Consider the following 20,042-nt stretch of genomic DNA (forward strand, 5'->3'; position numbering starts at 1 on the left):
CTCAATACATTCATTCATTCATTCATTCATTTTCTTTTTGGCTTAGTCCCTTTATTAATCTGAGGTCGCCACAGTGGAATGAACTGCCAATTTATACAGCATATTTTTTACGCAGCGGATGCCCTTCCAGCCACAACTGAGAAACACCCATACACTCCCATTCACAGACATACACTGGACAATTTAGCCTACCCAATTCACCTATAGTGCATATCTTTGGGGAGAACGTGCAAACTCCACACAGAAATGCGAACTGACCCAGCCGAGGCTCAAACCTGCAGTGACCTTCTTGCTACCCACTGCGCCAGCGAATCTCAATACATTTCTTTTAAAACTAACTTAATTGTGCAATCTGTTCCAGAATAGAGAATAGCGTCTTTATTCTAGGATTACCACTCTTAATTAATACATTTACATATAAACTGTAACTAAATGCATTTACTGGGGCAGTAAATGGAGTCTAGTGATGCCCCTGGTGATTATAAACATGTTAGTAACACTCTCTGTTTGCATTGGATTTTGATTCATTTATGCTAGAAATTCAGAATATTATAAAATTCTTTTGTTGTTTTCTTTCAAGTCAAAACATCAAATGACTCAAATTCCCAGAATCCATCGTACCGGAAGCGCGACTACAACACATCAGCGACTCTGTTCTCCGGTCTTCTGCATTTCTGTCCGTTATTTTATTAAATGCTCAATGTTAAAGGAACTTGATTGATTGAACATTGAAGAAAAAACAAATGGAGCGCTTAAAATAGCGTTTGAAGGTAGGTCGAAAACGAAGAAAACGGCACGACAGACAAGTGCACGGCTAGCCGTGGCTAACAGTAAGCAGATATAACTGAGCGTTCACAGACAAACTGTTGAAATAAATCTACACCAGAAGCTGTTTAAAGTTAAAACAGGTCTTCATTATAACCTATATGTTTAAAGGGTTCACATATCACTGTAGGCTAATAACTTGTACAGTTCAGTTTGATATATAAATTGCTAAACAGATGCTAATTTGTGAATTTCAGCCTAAATTCATGAGGAAGAAAAGAGTAAACCGGTGTGACGATGAGGAGGCTGAACAAAAAGAAAGCCCTGAACTTTGTGAGAGAGCTGGATGCTTTTCCAAAGGTTCCTGAGAGTTATGTGGAGACAACAGCCAGTGGAGGAACTGGTGAGAAGATATATAACGTTATATATGCAGTGTTGGGTGTAATTAGTTACTTCAATTTTTTTTCTGCAGAAAAGGTTAACAAAGGGATTACTTTAACTTAATTACACGTACTTATAATGTACTTACCTTAAATGCTGTCAATTACTGTAAAGAAATTCAACAGTTTTTTTTATAAATCAATTCAGAGAAGCAGAGTATTTGAAATGTTTTTGTTATACAAATATATTTAGCAGAATACTATTTTTCAACAAAAAAAGTTTATAATTCAAGGCAATTAGACATGCTTAAGAAACAATGAAATGAGATTGAAATTTGTCAGTACAGTGTGGATGAAATATGGTGTCATTATTTTGAAACATTCTGTCTTCTGGTACATATGTTTAACATTGTTAAGTGTTACATTTTTAAAGTAAAACTAAAAGGTCCTGGTTGGACTCAAACGAATAGAATTAAATAAGTTTAATTTCAATTGCCTTTGCATTAAAATTTATTTATCAATTGTAAGTAGCTTTCAGTCAAGTAATTAAATTACTCAATGAGTAATTAAGTTTCTTCTCACACAAAGTAATTAAAAAATTGAAAAAATTGTAATTAAAAAAACACAGTTTTAATAATTGTAATTGGTAGTTCATTATTTTTAAAGTAACGTACCTAACACTGTATACATGTATATTTAATTTATTTGTAAAAGGGTTTTTTTTTTTTTTTTTTTATGTTTCCAAACACATGTTTGATTTGCTATTCTTGTGGGGACTCAATAGACAGGGATTTCTAAAATATATCATAACAGTATTTTTTCTGAATAAATCTCGTCACTGAACACTGTTATTTTAACAACAGTTATTTTATATAGTGAAATAACATTTCACAATTTTACAATTTGTACTGTATTTTTGATCAATGCAGCCTTGGTGAGCAAGATAAGCTTATTTTAAAACATTTAAAAATCATACTGACTCCAAACTTTTGACCGGTAGTGTGTGTTTATATATATATTTCTTGAATGGAGAGTTTGATGCTGCAGTTGGTCAGCTTACCACACCTCAGAATTCCTTCTGCTGCTGTGAATGCAACCAGAAAATTTCTGAGGAGAAATTATTTTAGAGCAACCAAGCCTGATGGCATGTTCCTATGACCGAGTTCCTGTATTTTTAAATAGCATAATGTTTTACTTGATAAGATTACAAGAAAAATGCAAAATGTCTTTGTTTCAAGCCAGTATACCACCTCATCCTGAACCAGGAAAAAACACTGATATATATAAAATGGTATTTTAGTACATCAAAATAACCTACAATTAAAAAAAGCTAAATAATGTCTGTATATTTATTATAAATTATTTCACTTTTTTTTCTTTTATTTTCTTCTCCCTTTCTGACTTTTCTCTTATATTACATTAGTTATTCAGCAATAAACCCTCATTAATGAAATGAAATGTGTATATATATATATTTTTTTTCTCTTTATCAGTGTCGTTGTTGGCCTTCACAGCCATGGCGCTCTTGGCCTTCTTTGAGTTCTTTGTGTATCGGGACACATGGATGAAGTACGAGTATGAAGTAGATAAGGATTTTACTAGGTAACAAATTAATAGTCATTTGCTATTTTCTATCTAAATAAAATAGAGCTAAAAGATGCACAATACAAAAACTTTTTTCTTCATTCGTTTTGCAGCAAACTACGAATTAATATTGATATCACGGTTGCCATGAGGTGCCAATGTAAGTAAATCTTCCTACATTAATGTGCCGCATGACTTTTTGCTAGCATAAATTTGTCAAACCCTTTGTAAATGAATTTGTTTTCAGTTGTCGGAGCAGATGTTTTGGATCTCGCTGAAACAATGGTGGCATCTGATGGCCTGGTGTATGAACCTGTGAGTGTATGAATGTTGATTATTTTGCTATAATATTTTAGTAGTTGCCATAACATGTTTTATGACTATTTTGCAGGTTGTTTTTGACCTTTCTCCTCAGCAGAGGCTCTGGCACAGGTGAATTACGTTTTATTCCTTTTATATGTTTACAATTTTAAGGTTCCACCTGTAACACTAGTTTTCATCAAGCAAATTTTGGGATATTGCATAAATAACCACTGGTTGGAAATTCTAAGATGCATTAGTAGATTGCCATTATAAATGCATGAAATTTATATGATATTTTATGCAGTATTTTTGCTTAAATCAATGTGCAGTGTTAATTAAAATATAGCTCCCATGAGACAATTGTAATATCATGGATTTTTCAACCAAAACATATTATATTTAGATAGTAATTATAAAAACTATCTTTTTTTTGTTTGTTTGTTTGTCAGGACACTTTTGCTCATTCAGAGCCGTCTGCGTGAGGAACATTCACTCCAAGATGTTCTGTTCAAGAATGTCATGAAAGGTTCCCCCACTGCTCTTCCACCAAGGTCAGATAACTTTGAGTATGTACAGTATTAAGGCCCTTTCACACTGAATGTGAAGTGATAAAGCAAAGCCAAACACAGAAGAATGGTGCATTCACTACAAATGTGAAACGGCTGATAACCTTTGGCTGAAAGTTCATTCCTGCACAATAGCTGGAGCTGACAAAGGATACATGTTTTCTTGTGCATGTATCTTGTAGGTTTTTCCATTTTTAGTTAAATGGTTAGTTTACCCAAAAATTGAAACTACCATTAATAATTGACCCTTCGCTAAGCCCCGCCTTCCATAGTTACTGTTGCTACGCCTGTCAAGCTTTCGTGCCTGGCTCGTCTATTACAATGTGTATGCGCCATTGTCAGACATCGCCATAATTAGTCATTTTTGGCGAACATGTGAGATATCAATGAAAGCCAGACAAAAAAAGGACTGCATTATGCATTACAGGGGTGCAAATCAAAGTGTAAATAGCAGAAGTGAACAAATAGATTTTCCCTACCAGCAAATATTAATCTGACACCAAATATAAAAGCAGACACTAACCTGCTATAACATCGTCACCAATAACTAAATCTCCAAAAGAAGGACGAAAACATAAGTAGATTGTACATCTGACATGGACATTGAGGCTGTTACTGAAAAACAGCTGCGGATGAAGTATAGTGATCGCAAGTGTGGTTTTGTTGTGTTGATATGTAACTTAAAATATTCTTAGCTTGAAACAGATGGAAATATGATTGCTATTAGTATGACTACTATAGTGAGAGTTTAAACGGAGCAGTGCTCATAATATCGAGAGAGAAAAGAAAAAGACAGCTGGGAAACATAACCTGCTTTGTTTTTTTGTAGGAAACACAGTTTAGATCTGTTTAGGGTAAGAGGTGTGTGAGTTATTGCCGTCCATCACTGAATGTGTCAGGAATATCGAAACAAAACCAACCTAACTCCGCTCCTTTAGCGCCCCTTAGAGAGCTTGATCCACGCTGGTATTTCTCCTCTTTTCAAAACTAAAAACCCAAGGGAAAAAAATTCCACCATCTCATCCAAACTTTTAGGATACCGGATATCAGATTTGCACAATCCATGTGTACAACACTTTTGCATGTTTCCCTTGCTCGAAAGCTCCTGCGTGTAGCTACGATTGCTGAGCCACGGTTGGTGGGTGGCAGTTTTTGGGTGTGGCTTAGCAAAGGATCAATTACTCACCCTCATGTCATTCCAATCCCCTTAGATTTTCAAAAGTTCACACTTAGCTATTGCTTAATACTAATTGCAAGTTTGGGACGTTGTCTCGGGAGAGAGCCCTGAGCTCAGAGATAATTGAGCCCAGGGCTCCCGCCTTGTCATTTAGCATGAAAGGGGGTCTGAGATCTGGTAGTTCTCGAAATATCCCCCTGGTAAAGTAGGAAAAGGAGTGGATGGGGGGGGGTTCTATAACGAAGATAAGGAAAGTAAGGTAAAATGGGCAATTTATTGTAGACTTGGATTCATTTGATTAGTTTATCGATGATTGTAGATAAGAGACCAGCCACGATCCATCATTTCACATGCTCCTCTCAAAATCAGTTTATAAAACTTCATTTTGTTCAGTAGTAAATACGCACTGTGACTTCTCGCAGTTCCTAGAACTATTGATAGAAGTACCCGTTTTCAGTGTGTTCATAGCAGTAACTGGGATTGAAGTTAGTTCCAAGAACATCTACTTTATAGCAGTGTCTAAGCTAGCACAATAGTAACCACATTGACGTACGTGTTTTCTGATTTGGCAAATACATGCCACAATATTTTAAAGTGTTACAAGACATAAAAACATACAATACAGGAATCTAACGTTTGCTGCATTTTTCCTGTGGTGTCGTGTTATTTTCTCTGCCTCAAAAGCTATGTTTTCGTCTGTCTTTTTTAAAGTGCATTTTGGAACATTGCAAACAAAAGGTTTAACTGAAACACCAAGATGCACATAAAAATCAACCGCACAACTAGAGTAGGATAAACTTTTTATCCAATAAGTAAAAATGTGCGAAATGGAAACACATTTACTGAATAATTTCCAGCATGTGTATAAAAAAAGTCATGGGATTTGTAAGATGGCATTAATGACAAACCAACAGACAGACCACATGTGAAATGTTGTTTTGGTCATTCTAAAATCTCTCACACTAGGTCCATCATCACAGTGCTCTATTAATATTACCTTCCAGAACTGTCTTGAGCGGCTGCACTCCCAAGAGCAACCTCATGCCTCAAAAAGTCAACGCATGTTCATCTTTTAATGTGCAAGTAATTTATTTTAGAAAAAAAAGGCCCACATTGGCAAATTCCATTTTTCTTTTTTTGATATTTTGCACAGACTCATTGGATGAAAACAGGATGTTTTTTTTGTTTTTTTTTTTGCAATATTCCAGTTCTGCAAGTCTAATTAGCATCTTTGGATGGAAACATAGCTATTGGTTTGTAGCTTTAAAAGTTGTTGTAAGTTATTTACTTTTCTTTTTTTAGTGGTTGGTCACAAAACGTATAGGTCAACTTTCCATGTCCACTATATTAAACACACATACTGAAAACACAACTTCAGTCACAGCATGCTCTTTTCTTGAATGGAGAGTTTGATGCTGCAGTTGGTCAGCTTACCACACCTCAGAATTCCTTCTGCTGCTGTGAATGCAACCAGAAAATTTCAGAGGAAAAATTATTTTAGAGCAACCAAGCCTGATGGCAAGTTCCTATGACCGAGTTCCTGTATCTATCTGCTGTAAAAGCCAAACAAATGTCCTTAAATGTCATTCAACAAAAAACATTATCATGATATATAAAGCAAATATGTAATACTAAATATCTTCTCAATGACAACAATGATTGCAAGAAAAACCATTATATTTTCTCTTCTCTAATACTTTTCTTCGATACTTTGGGCAGGCGATCTAAAGCACAATTTTGTATTTTTTAAGATTTATTTTTGACCTTTTTGCCTTTATTAAGCCGATAGAACAGTATTATAGACAGGAAGTGAAGTGGAAGAGAGACGGGGTAAGGACAGGAAATGTCCTCGAGCTGGGATTCAAACTCGGGACGCCCTGAAGTGCTACTGCACTATATGTCATCGCGCTAACCACTAGGCTATTGTACTGACAAGCACTAAAAATTGATTGTATGGCCAGTTTCATCACTGGTTGTCAAGGAAAATAAAAACAACAACACACTGATTACAAGAAAACTTGCTTTATCGTGCCATGAAAGATTGCATCTGGTATGAATAGCTCCATATAGATCTATTGCTTTGATTCACAGGGTCATTACCTTGTATATTTTCTTCAGTGTGAAAGGGCCTTCACACAACACATTAGTCAAGAATTGTATGGGGATCATTTTTTGTTATGGAGACTCCTTTTCTGTTCACTGTGTAGGGAAGATGATCCCAATCAGCCTTTAAATGCTTGTCGGATACATGGACACCTCTATGTCAATAAAGTAGCAGGAAATTTCCACATCACTGTTGGCAAGTATGTCTCCTTTCATTCAGTTTTTTTGTAAACAGTCATAAATGCTAAAGTAAAAGTTGATTTTAAATACAGCTGACTGACTTTTATTTACCTCAATATATATCTTGATATATATATATAGTGAGGTAAATAAGTATTGAACGTGTCACGTTTTTTTCCTAGGAATAATATTTCTAAAGGAGCTGTTGACATGGAATTAATCCAGGTTAAATTAAATCCAAACAATAAAAACATAAAAATAAACCAAAACAAAAATGTAATCTTCAGCACACTTACCGTACGTTCACACCGAAATTGGTGAGAGCGTCAATGTAGCCGGAAGTCATTCATTTTCAATGAGAGCCGGCGGCGATAAGCGTCAAGGAGCAGCGCGGCGCATCTTCGCCAGTGTGGGCGTTGAGGAGAGTTGAAATCAAGTCAACTTTATGGTAATGAGCTATGACGTGGTTTGGCGGCAAGCAATCAGAATGTAGAAGTCCACCGCTTGAGAGGAGTTCAGAGAACACAGACCTGTGAACTTTGGTTCCAACCACAGTTGTTCCCAGGGGTTTGATTATTGCAGTCGCCGGATTTTCAAATATTTAAAGTGTTTTCTAATAGGAACATGCATTTAATAAGTTAACGGCGAGTTACTGATATGCATTAATGTTATATATATATTTATCTTTTAAAAAGCGGGAATCTCACGCGACAAAAAAGTATTGCTGTTTCAGGATATTTCAGACATATGGACACATTGGATAATTAAGTGGAGCAAAGTCACACCACATGCAACTCGATCTTCCATTGTTAAATGAATTTGATAAGAAGTGCGCAACATTTTCACGCTAGAAAGCATGTTTTATGCAGGAATGTAACTGATATGCTGTAACAGCTCCTTTAAATATGAGATCAATGTAGCGAATATTTACTCTCTCTCCACCAGAGCTAAAGGCAGACAGCGTTGTCGCCAGGGCGGCCAGAGCGACCTTGGACGCTCTCACAGCTTTCGGTGTGAATGCACAGTTATAATGTAGATGTTGGACTGAAGCAGCTAATATTCACTTATAATGACAAAGAGCAGAGGTTTGCTGAATAGCTACTGAGAGATTTTATCTACTGTCTAGGCCTTCCCTGCCTTTCTACACCTTCCTTTGTTCATGTGTTCAATATTTTTTCCCTGCATCATTTCATTTTTATAACACAACCTAATTTGTAAACTATTTAGATTTGTTTTCTTTGCATATATGGATTTATTTGGTTGTTACCAACATCCAGTGAAAATTTCGAGCGAACGGCACCTTTCGAAATATGTTTTCTGAGAAAAATTGTGACATGATCAATATTTCCCCTACTGTATTTACAGATGTTTTTTGTACAATTTGGGCATTTAAAAAAAAACATTAATAATTTGGTAACAGTTAACAAAAAATATGTAAAAATAAGGTCTGGAGTGAGAAAACCGCAGTTAAGAAAGCATCTGATTATAACAATGAGTATATACAGCATTTGCAGACTCTCCATCTCGATAATAATGAAGTCACATCTTGTCATGTTTATTTATATTGATTTAGCTAGCAGCTTTACAGTTTTAAATATGAAATAGTGTTGTCAATGTCCCCTAATTTAGTAGCATAACTTAAATTTCTACTATAGTTATGTTGTTTTAACTTGAGTTTAACTTGAAGAAATGAACCATTGAGGATTTTCATGTTAAAGAAGGTGGAGCCTAAGAGCCACACCTGCCTTTTACATCACCGCTATGGACCAAAGCAAACATTTCCAGAAAATGATCTTAATTATTTGACCTGATTTTGTTTGAAATTACATAACACCAGTTTGTTTTTCAATTTCACTGGAGGTGTATGAGGGTCTTCTGTGTTTAATCCTTTAATAGTCACTGTCCTGCCATGAGACGTTTATGTCAACATCACTTGTTTGCAATTAAAATCATTAGATCATTGGAAAGATCTAAGACTTCTAAATATATATTTTACCAGTTTTTTGTTAAGTAGGAAGAGGACTGGATTAAACCTATGTTAGCTTATGTACAGTTAAAGTCAGAATTATTTGCCCCCGTTTATTTTTTCCCCAGTTTCTGTTTAACAGAGAGATTTTTTTTTTCAACACATTTATAAACATAATAGTTTTAATAACTCATTTCTAATCTTTGCCATGATGACAGTATATAATATTTTACTACATATTTTTCAAGACACTTAACTAGGTTAGAGTAATTAGGCAAATCATTGTATAAAGATGGTTTGTTCTGTAGACTATCGAAAAAATATATAGCTTAAAGGGGCGAATCATTTTTACCTTTAAAATAAAATAAAAAATTAAAAACTGCTTTTATTTTAGCTGAAATAAAACAAATAAGACATTCTTCGGAAGAAAAAATATTATCAGACAATGAAAATGTCCTTGCTCTGTTAAACATCATTTGGGAAATATTTAAGGAGGAAAATAAAATTCAAAGGGGGGCTAATAATTCTGACTTCAACTGTATGTTGTTTTAAATGTGAAAAATTGTATTTGTTGTATTTTTTAATAATATTGTCTTCTGTCCCTCTATCTCCTAATATTGATTTTAGAGCCATCCCACATCCTCGAGGACATGCTCATCTAGCAGCGCTGGTCAGCCATGAGAGTAAGATGAAAAATGCTTTTTTTTTTTCCTTTTCTTTTTTTTTCTTCAGACTCTATTATTGCTTGTTCATAGCAGTGTTTTAGAAAAGTCTGATTTGGTGCTGCAGATATTATCTGAATGGCTTTTGAATCCAGATCAGAAGGCAACATCTGGGTCACTGAAGTGGTTCTAAGTTTTATGTCAAAAATATAATTTTGCTAATAAAAACTGATTTATGTTTCAGCATATAACTTCTCCCATCGGATAGATCATCTGTCTTTTGGAGAAGAAATACCAGGCATTTTAAATCCACTGGATGGCACAGAAAAAGTGTCTGCAGATCGTGAGTATTTTTTTATATCTAAGGAAAAGTGATTGTATCATCAGCACATGTACACCATTAAACAGTGAGATCCAGTACAAATTAATTTACACATTACATAATCAGAATAAAAGCTTATATTGATGATGAAAAATTTTGTAAGAACATTCTCTTTTTTATAATTTAATTAACAAGTATAATTACAAACTATATCATCATAAAATTATATGCTTGCTTTTAATATAGTTAATGTATGCAAGCACAAGTAACATGTAACCGAAATTTATAACACATATTTTATAGCATATTATATAACATTTAGATTAAAAAGTCTAAGAATTTTCATGATTTAAGATAATTAAATTATACAAATATTTCAAGTATATATCTAAGAATTAAGAAGGTAAAAATGTTTGTAATGATAATAAAATTATACACTACCTGACAAAAGTCTTGTCGTCAATCCCAGTTGTAAGAGCAACAAATATTAACTTCAAGTTGATCATTTGGAAGTGTCAGAAGGTAGATTTTTCCGATGAATCATCAGTTGAACTGCATCACAATCATCACAAATACTGCAGAAGACCTATTGGAAGCTGCATGGACCCAGGATTCTCACAGAAATCAGTCAAGTTTGGTGAAGGAAAAATCATGGTTTGGGGTTACATTCAGTATGGGAGCATGCGAGAGATCTGTAGAGTGGATGGCAGCATCAACAGCCTGAGATATCAAGACATTTGTGTAGCCCATTACATTACAAACCACAGGAGAGGACAAATTCTTTAGCAGGATAGCGCTCCTTTTCATACTTCAGCCTCCACATCAAAGTTTCTGAAAGCAAAGAAGGCCAAGTTGCTCCAGGATTGGCCAACCCAGTCACCAGAAATGAACATTATTGAGCATGTCTGGGGTAAGATGGAGGAAGATCCAAAGAATCTTGATGATCTCTGGGAGTCCTGAAATGCTTTCTTTGACTTTATTAAGAAGTTATTCGAGTCATTGTAGAGATGTATGGATGCAGTCGCCCAAGCTCATGGGAGTCATACACAATATTAATTCTTTTTCCACTGCACCATGGCTTTAAACTCTTTACTGTACTGTTCATCTAGAAGTCAAGTTGGATAGGTGACAAGACTTTTGTTAAGTAGGGTATGCAGTTATTTTGAGGTTAAATTCTTTTAGATCACTTGTTTGATATATTTTCACATTTATTTTAAATGTGGTTTGGAGGTGTGCAGCATTACTTTTTTCTTGCAAATATTATATTAACAGCAAGAGAATTGAAGTTTAATTTCTGATTCAATTTTTTTCTTCTTCCCCTTTTGCTAGATAATCAAATGTTCCAGTACTTTATTACCATTGTGCCCACAAAACTGCAGACATACAAGGTGTATGCAGATACGCACCAGTATTCAGTCACTGAGCGGGTACATATATATTTATAACTGTCTGTTGTTTAATGTTTTGCTTTAAACTGTCCCAATTTGCTACATTTTACTATGCAATTTTTTTTAAATGTGCAAGTGTTTTATGTATGCATGATTGCCCAAGGATGATCACTGATGCCACATTTGGGTTCTGTTTGCTGCAGGAGCGAGTGATAAACCACGCAGCGGGGAGTCATGGGGTTTCTGGGATCTTTATGAAGTATGACATCAGCTCTCTGATGGTGAAGGTGACTGAGCAGCACATGCCCTTCTGGCAGTTCCTTGTGCGCCTCTGTGGCATCATTGGAGGCATTTTCTCTACAACAGGTAAATGGAGTATAGAAGTTTTTGTACTAAAAAAAGGTAAATGTGAGGAAAATGTAGTTTTTTCTGTTCTGGAAACAAAAAACTGAATTATAAGATGCAAACTATTGTAGACCTGAAAAAAAGTTTGAAAGGAGCTATAAACTATGTTTCCAGGCTAAAATTACGATTGTGGATTTAAAGATAAATTCTTTAAAATATTTTACAACAAAAATATAATGCAAAAGAGCCTGAATTTATCACGTGAAAAAAGATTATGCCATGTTTTGGAGGTTGTAGTCACACCTGTGTATGTAGCTTTTAGCATAGAATAAATGTATTAACAGAATTAATGTTTTTTTATGAAATAAAATATCCACAACACCCTGTAAAAAAAACCCACTAAAATAACTATAACAGGTTATGGTTGAGAGCTGCTGATGCGGAAAAGAAAAAAAAATTGCAGTCAAATACGATTAGCAAAAGAAAATATATTTTCAATATAGTCAATAAAATAAAAATTCAAATAAAAAAAATTTAAAAATTCTATATATTTTGGACAGAATTTAGTGCAAAATGTAAGACATTATTTATAAAGATATACAGACCTACAGAAATATTTTTACAGTGTATGAACATGAATGGCTGTGAGTTTGCATCAGGATGATACATGGGGGCAAACCGGATATTTACCTACCTAGTGAAACTAAAACATGTAGTAATAATCAGTACTTTTTACTTAAGTACGTTTTTGAGGCCGTACTTTTACTTGAGTACGAAGGTGTAATCAGTACTTCAACTTTTACCAGAGTCGTTTTAGACACGAGTATCTGTACTTCTACTTGAGTAAAGGATTTGTGTACTTTTGCCGTCTCTGATACACTGAACTCTGACAAAAGTCTTAATAAATCTTTTCCATAATAGAGAGTCATGCTAACAAGAATATCTTATTTGAACGGAATGTACGACTGTGGTTTGTTTCTACAGGCATGCTACATAATCTGGTTGGTTTCTGCGTAGATGTGGTTTGTTGTCGATTTAAGCTGGGGGTTTACAAGCCAAAAAGTGTAAGTAACTATTTGCTGCTGTTATTATTATTATTTTTTTGGTTCATTTGTGAATTACAAAACACTGGTATTGAAATCTCATTGTCTTTTGTCTTCAGATGAGTGATTTTGATGGTCAAATGAACAGCCTGACACCACTCCTCTCAGAGAACGCCGAACAGTAGCTGGACTCTCCTCCAGAACACATTTAAAGTTCATTTTAGTCACTTTTCAATCCCAATTACAGTTGTAAGTCCCTGAATTAAGTTAAAAGATAATGTTGACGGCGACTGTCATTTGTGATACTGTTAAAAAAAAAAAAAAAAACTATCTGCACTGACACAAACAACTGTTAAACAAGCGTAAATCCACAAAGCAGCAGTATGCACATTCCCACAAAGGCTTTTTGGTGCTTTTACAAACTTCTGTTAGTAATTTTACTCATTAAGACATCTTTTATTACCATAAAGCTCGATAAGCTAGTTAGCTAGCCAGTTTAGTTGGCACCAATTATGGGTTTTACTTTGGGTAACAAAGACAGTTATGGAACAGCTGAGCTAAGTTGAGCTGTCTTCATGGTACCTAAAACCTAGAATTGGTGCAAATTAAACCTAACTAGCTAGCCAGCTAATCTGGCTTCATGGTACAGGCCCCAGAAATGCCTAAGCAAAAAAAACGGTATACTTAATACTGATATTTTGAAAGGTGTTCACTTTATTACCCCATAGTAAAGCTGTGTCACTGACGTGTATGTCACATGACAGCGATGACACTTATAATACACAAAAATTCACAGCATATAAACCATTTATCAAAAGTAACAAAACTTGGATGAAACTTCCATTTCAAAGGATCAGACCTATATATGAATTGGATACTTCTGAAGTAACATCAGGAATATTTTAAAGACAACCTGTCAGGACAGTATTAGCATCTGGTTGGGACATTTGGTTTGATTGTCCACAACTAGAGTAGATCTCCACCTCAGGAAGGATGCATCTGCATTTTAGGAAATCCTGATTGTATTTGGTTTTATGACAGTTATGTAAACTAATTCATTGGAAACATATTGAACATTTTGATTCAAACCATTTCCCACATTATTTTTGTATGATTGTAGATCACACTGTTAATGCGTGTTTTCTTGTGCCAAAGCATTTCTTTTTTTCTAAAATTTGTTGGTGTTCGTTCACTCAAAAATGAGAATTCTGTTATTAATTACTCACCCCCATATCTTCCAAGCACCTGAGAGCTTTGTTACTCTTCAGATCACAAATTAAGATATTTTAGGTGAAATCTAAGAACTCCATCCTTTATAGACAGCAAGTTTCCAGAAGTAACAGACTATCCGGTTGTTAAGCATATACAAAGTGATGTATTTCTTTTGAAAATCACAATCGCTATATATATATATATATATATATATAAAACCATGCCTAATATCAGATAGCCAGAAAGTGATTACTTTTTTTTATAAATATATTGGCATCTATGATGCAGCAAGTCCAAAGACTTGGTGTACACCATGATTTTATAATAAAATCACTTTAACGTGTGATATAAACTAAAAAGTGGTCATAAACTAATATTTTCTCAATTAAAACAAGTAGTGGCTTGGACTAGGAAACAGTAATCCATACGTCAGGACTTAAACAGATATGGCTTCAGTGGTTCAACCAGAATATTATCAAGCTACACAAATACTTTTCTGCTCGCATAAAAACAAATCCACTACTTTATTCAACAGTTTCTTCTACTTAGTGTCAGTATAGGGCTCGTCTTCTTGAGTCGCACCTCAGAGTATTACCTCAGATGTGCCTATGCTTTGTTTCAAACAGAGGAAGTCATACATGGCCATCTTGGCATGTTTTATATCACTTTTCTTAACATTGAACAAGTCAAGAACCATTTCTGTCTATGGAGCTCTCAGATTTCTAAATATCTTGTGTTCTGATGATGAAAGGTCTCAGGGGATTGGAAGGACAGGAGCGCGAGTTATTAATGACCATTTTTGGGTGAAGTAACTCTTTAAGGTCCCAGTAATGATTCAATCAGAGGATAACTTGCCAGACCCTATATACATATTTTGTTTATTTGTGCATTTTAACATGACATTCCCCAGGTTTGGGATGTTTCATTTATTTCATGAGAGTTCAAATAAAAATAGGCACCTGCGACATCTGTTTTTGAGCATTACCATCAGGTTTCCTGACAAGCAAAATAAATCTTGACATTATGCTTGAAAATGTGTCCTCAAGATGCTGAAAGCTAGTTTTTAAAATTAAAAATAATAAAATATACAATTGACTTATGCATGGAATTGAACATTCTCATGTTTTTGTTGTTACTTTCTTAACCACAGGACCAAAGAAAGTGCAAGTGTGCAAATTACAATTATCAGAGCAGCAGGTTTAAAAAAACAAATGAGATATTATCTTGATTCCGTTGGTTGCTGCCTAAACAAACAAGCCCACGCAGATCAAAACAAGATTCACATTACCTGAGTAAAAGCAGTGCTTTTGTTAAAATTCAAGAGAAATTTTTTTTAACCAAAAAAGTAATCAATTACTCGTATTGTTCCAAACCTAAATGGCTTTCTTATTTTCTCAAGAACACAAAGGAGATACTTGTTCCCTCAAAAATGTCAGGTTTCGAAAATAAAAATATTACTATTACTTTATTAGGACAATTTTCGTGGTGTATTTTGAAGATTCTAAGTCCAGGCTCCAGTCTTGATCCGAAAAAGAGACTAAAACATTCTTCAAAGCATCTCCTTTTATGCTCCACAGAAGAAAGCTAGCAATGTATGTTTGCAATGACACGAGGATGAAAATGTAAATGTCTCTTCAACAGAAGATTAAATAGTTTCAAAGTACAATTACAAGTGTAACTCGAGGCTTGAATTACGTGAAAAAGATCTCTCTTACAAGCTTAAGAGCCTCGTCATCATCGTCAGGTTTTTCTGGAGGTTCTGAAACATCAGACGTCGGCTTTAAATGGCAGTCTGGTTTTGTACTGGTACTCTCTTCCACACAGTTTGCGTATGGCACAGTTTCTTGCTCGGCAATGTTTGAAACACGAGTTTTGTGGTGTAAATCTGTCGAGTCTTCATCGTCAGTCTCCAGAATCACCATCTCCTCCGGGGCTTGGACTGCCTCTCTAGTCATTTTCTGACGTTTACAAGAAAAATAAGTATAATGGTAAGTATCATGTGGCATAAATAACAGATATAAACATGACAGAAAATTAATAAGGATTAGAATGTTTACCGTTTCATCTTTCAAAATATCGAGCGCCGTTTCTAACAGCTCACTCTCATTCATCCAATACGTGACCACACTGAAGACGACGGAAAACATTTAGAAAAACGCACATTATGTTCACGTTATATTAAGAGATTGTTCTGTAAGTTTACCTTTTGACCCGCTTCTTCGCTGTCCTTTTAGCGGTTTCGTGCCTTTTCTTCTTTTCCGCGTCTTTTTCGTTTGACTTGACCATCCACTGTGGAAGGTTTCGATGTTTTTCAAACATTATAAGGTTGTTTTTGTTATTTTGGCCATGAAGTCTTTTCTCCTCTCAACCTCTTTAACCATTTTTCGGTAAACAATGTTGTATAACGCGCCATCTTGTGGTACGGCGGGCGCAAAAAGGGCTTGCTATTGAATATTTGTAAGCTACCACACAAGCTAGACTTCTGCCAAAAATAAAATAATTTCGACCAATTTCACTAAAAATATCTCAGAATTGTGAGTTTATATCTCATAATTTTACCACTGTGAGTTAGATATCTTACAGTTTCAAATTATGAGGCAGAACAGTGAGAGAAAAATAATTATGAGGAAGCCATTTACAATTGCATGAAATTAAAGTCCCCATGAATTCAAAACTAAGCATATGATTTTGTTAGCTCACATTGCTAGTTTTGTGGTGAACAATTCATCTGTGCACGTCATTAAGAAAATAAAAATGTTTGCCCTTCTGATAATTAAAATCTGAAAATGCACTTTCTGTTTGTTTTTAGTTAATTTGTCAGATTACATATATCTTCATAATTTGGTGTGGCTAACATATTTAACCTTGCTGCCCAATGTGTCAGGTTTGACAACAAACAGAAATAATTAGGTAGTAATAAGTCTCCTCAAACCCTTTTCCCAATATTTCTGAATGAAATGCGTACTTTTCAATCAGCTCACCGTAGAAAAAACAAGCCACACCCACTGTTTGTTCAATTAATAATCTATTTCTCTACGAACTCTGTCACCATACAAAAAAATATAATGGTCACAGCCTCCGGTTCATTGGGACATCAATATGAAAGCATGTTCCCGCCACTGAATAATAAAAACTAAATTATTTAATAAAGTAAAAAAAATGAAGTCAGAACTTTGAGTTTTAAAGTCGCAATTCCGAGTTATAAAGTCGGAATTCAGAGTTATAAAGTCAGAATTCTGAGTTATAGTCAAAATTCAGAGTTATAAAGTCAGAATTCTGAGTTATAGTAAAAATTCAGTTATAAAGTCAGAATTCTGAATTATAAAGTCAAAATTCCGAGTTATAAAGTCAAAATTCTATGTTGTAAAGTCAAAATTCCGAGTTAAAAAGTCAAAATTCCGAGTTATAAAGTCAGAATTCCGAGTTCTAAAGTCAGCATTCTGAGTTATAAAGTCGCAGTTCAGAGTTATAAAGTCAGAATTCTAAGTTAGGAGTCAAAATTCAGAGTTATAAAGTCAAAATTCCAAGTTATAAAGTCTGAATTCTGAGCTAGAAAGTCAAAATTCAGAGTTAGAAAGTCACAATTCCGAGTTATAAAGTCAGAATTCAGAATTATAAAGTCAGCATTCTGAGTTATAAAGTCAAAATTCTGAGTTATAAAGTCAAAATTCTGAGTTATAAAGTCAAAATTCAGAATTATAAAGTCAGTATTCTGAGTTATAAAGTCAAAATTCAGAATTATAAAGTCAGAATTCAGAATTATAAAGTCAAAATTCTGAGTTATAAAGTCAGAATTCAGAATTATAAAGTCAGCATTCTGAGTTATAAAGTCAAAATTCTGAGTTATAAAGTCAAAATTCAGAATTATAAAGTCAGCATTCTGAGTTATAAAGTCAAAATTCAGAATTATAAAGTCAGAATTCAGAATTATAAAGTCAAAATTCTGAGTTATAAAGTCAGAATTCAGAATTATAAAGTCAGCATTCTGAGTTATAAAGTCAAAATTCTGAGTTATAAAGTCAAAATTCTGAGTTATAAAGTCAAAATTCTGAGTTATAAAGTCAAAATTCAGAATTATAAAGTCAGAATTATAAAGTCAGCATTCTGAGTTATAAAGTCAAAATTCTGAGTTATAAAGTCAAAATTCTATGTTGTAAAGTCAAAATTCCGAGTTAAAAAGTCAAAATTCCGAGTTATAAAGTCAGAATTCCGAGTTCTAAAGTCAGCATTCTGAGTTATAAAGTCAGAATTCTAAGTTAGGAGTCAAAATTCAGAGTTATAAAGTCAAAATTCCAAGTTATAAAGTCTGAATTCTGAGCTAGAAAGTCAAAATTCAGAGTTAGAAAGTCACAATTCCGAGTTATAAAGTCAGAATTCAGAATTATAAAGTCAGCATTCTGAGTTATAAAGTCAAAATTCTGAGTTATAAAGTCAAAATTCTGAGTTATAAAGTCAAAATTCAGAATTATAAAGTCAGCATTCTGAGTTATAAAGTCAAAATTCAGAATTATAAAGTCAGAATTCAGAATTATAAAGTCAAAATTCTGAGTTATAAAGTCAGAATTCAGAATTATAAAGTCAGCATTCTGAGTTATAAAGTCAAAATTCTGAGTTATAAAGTCAAAATTCAGAATTATAAAGTCAGCATTCTGAGTTATAAAGTCAAAATTCAGAATTATAAAGTCAGAATTCAGAATTATAAAGTCAAAATTCTGAGTTATAAAGTCAAAATTCAGAATTATAAAGTCAGCATTCTGAGTTATAAAGTCAAAATTCAGAATTATAAAGTCAGAATTCAGAATTATAAAGTCAAAATTCTGAGTTATAAAGTCAGAATTCAGAATTATAAAGTCAGCATTCTGAGTTATAAAGTCAAAATTCTGAGTTATAAAGTCAAAATTCTGAGTTATAAAGTCAAAATTCAGAGTTATAAAGTCAAAATTCAGAATTATAAAGTCAGCATTCTGAGTTATAAAGTCAAAATTCAGAATTATAAAGTCAGAATTCAGAATTATAAAGTCAAAATTCTGAGTTATAAAGTCAGAATTCAGAATTATAAAGTCAGCATTCTGAGTTATAAAGTCAAAATTCTGAGTTATAAAGTCAAAATTCTGAGTTATAAAGTCAAAATTCAGAGTTATAAAGTCAAAATTCAGAATTATAAAGTCAAAATTCAGAGTTAGAAAGTCCGAATTCTGAGTTGTAGTCGCAATTTAGAGTTATAAAGTCAGAAATCCTCTCAATTCTGACTTTACAACTCGCAATTCTGACTATAACAGAATTCTGACTTTCTAGTTTTCTTTTTTTAAAAAAAAAAAAAACATTTTAATTCAGTGGCGAGAAAGGGCTTCTATACTTAAAGTAGCAATTCTTTAGCAATAAGAAGTAAAAATCATTAGAAACAAACAAACAAAAGAGAATGTTTTTATCTTGGCATTTTGAGAAATATGAAGTAAAACTTGAGACATATAGTTAGTATATTTAAAATATAGTAATGCAGAATAATAATAGCCTCTAAAATGATACAATATAAATTCAATTTGAATAAGATTTTAAAAAGTTAAATGATTTAAAAAAATGCAGAAGAGTTAAATGAATGGATTATGAGAGTCACAATTACTTCGTAAATTTGAGATAAAAACTTTCAATTATCTTTGATTTGAGATTTAAACAAATTGCAAGAAACAAACAATTGTCAGAATTGTGAGTTTGTCTTGCAATTGCAAGTTTTTTCTTGACACTTAAAATTGGACTTAAAAGTCTCAATAGTAAGATGCAAACAGAATTGTAAGAATATAATCATGAAAAGGCTCAATTGTATGTTTAAAAAGTCAAAATAACCTAAAATAAAAAAGAAAATCCTGTCGCTTTTATAATGTGCGCTAAAAAAGCGAAGAAAAATACTACCATAAAATACCACCATTATTTCACAATAAAAAAGATCAGTTTTTAAATTGACTTCATTTTCTTCTTTTAAGAGTGTTTTTTATTTCAAATTAAAAAGAAAAATGTGCAGCATAAAAAAAATGCAAACTGCATTTTTTAA

At 33.5% G+C, this 20,042-nt stretch overlaps 2 protein-coding genes across 2 annotated transcripts; one reads left to right on the plus strand and one right to left on the minus strand.

The window, feature by feature from the left end:
- The first annotated feature begins 621 nt into the window (after positions 1–621).
- ergic2 (ERGIC and golgi 2) lies at positions 622–14,961 on the plus strand. The gene is made up of 14 exons (XM_056451762.1): positions 622–770; positions 1,023–1,168; positions 2,639–2,747; positions 2,843–2,889; positions 2,977–3,044; positions 3,121–3,161; positions 3,482–3,583; positions 6,983–7,078; positions 9,652–9,707; positions 9,931–10,029; positions 11,338–11,435; positions 11,600–11,762; positions 12,726–12,805; positions 12,904–14,961. Exons 2-14 carry the CDS (start codon positions 1,063–1,065, stop codon positions 12,967–12,969), a joined length of 1,131 nt encoding a protein of 376 aa, XP_056307737.1. The 5' UTR covers positions 622–770; positions 1,023–1,062; the 3' UTR covers positions 12,970–14,961.
- On the minus strand, positions 14,953–16,381 carry si:ch211-127m7.2 (uncharacterized). The gene is made up of 3 exons (XM_056451763.1): positions 16,200–16,381; positions 16,054–16,123; positions 14,953–15,954 (listed from the first exon to the last, which is right to left on the minus strand). Exons 1-3 carry the CDS (start codon positions 16,313–16,315, stop codon positions 15,688–15,690), a joined length of 453 nt encoding a protein of 150 aa, XP_056307738.1. The 5' UTR covers positions 16,316–16,381; the 3' UTR covers positions 14,953–15,687.
- Positions 16,382–20,042: the final 3,661 nt, after the last annotated feature.

The sequence above is a fragment of the Danio aesculapii genome, chromosome 25 (assembly GCF_903798145.1).
Source record: "Danio aesculapii chromosome 25, fDanAes4.1, whole genome shotgun sequence".
In the NCBI taxonomy this organism is placed as follows: Eukaryota; Metazoa; Chordata; class Actinopteri; order Cypriniformes; family Danionidae; genus Danio; species Danio aesculapii.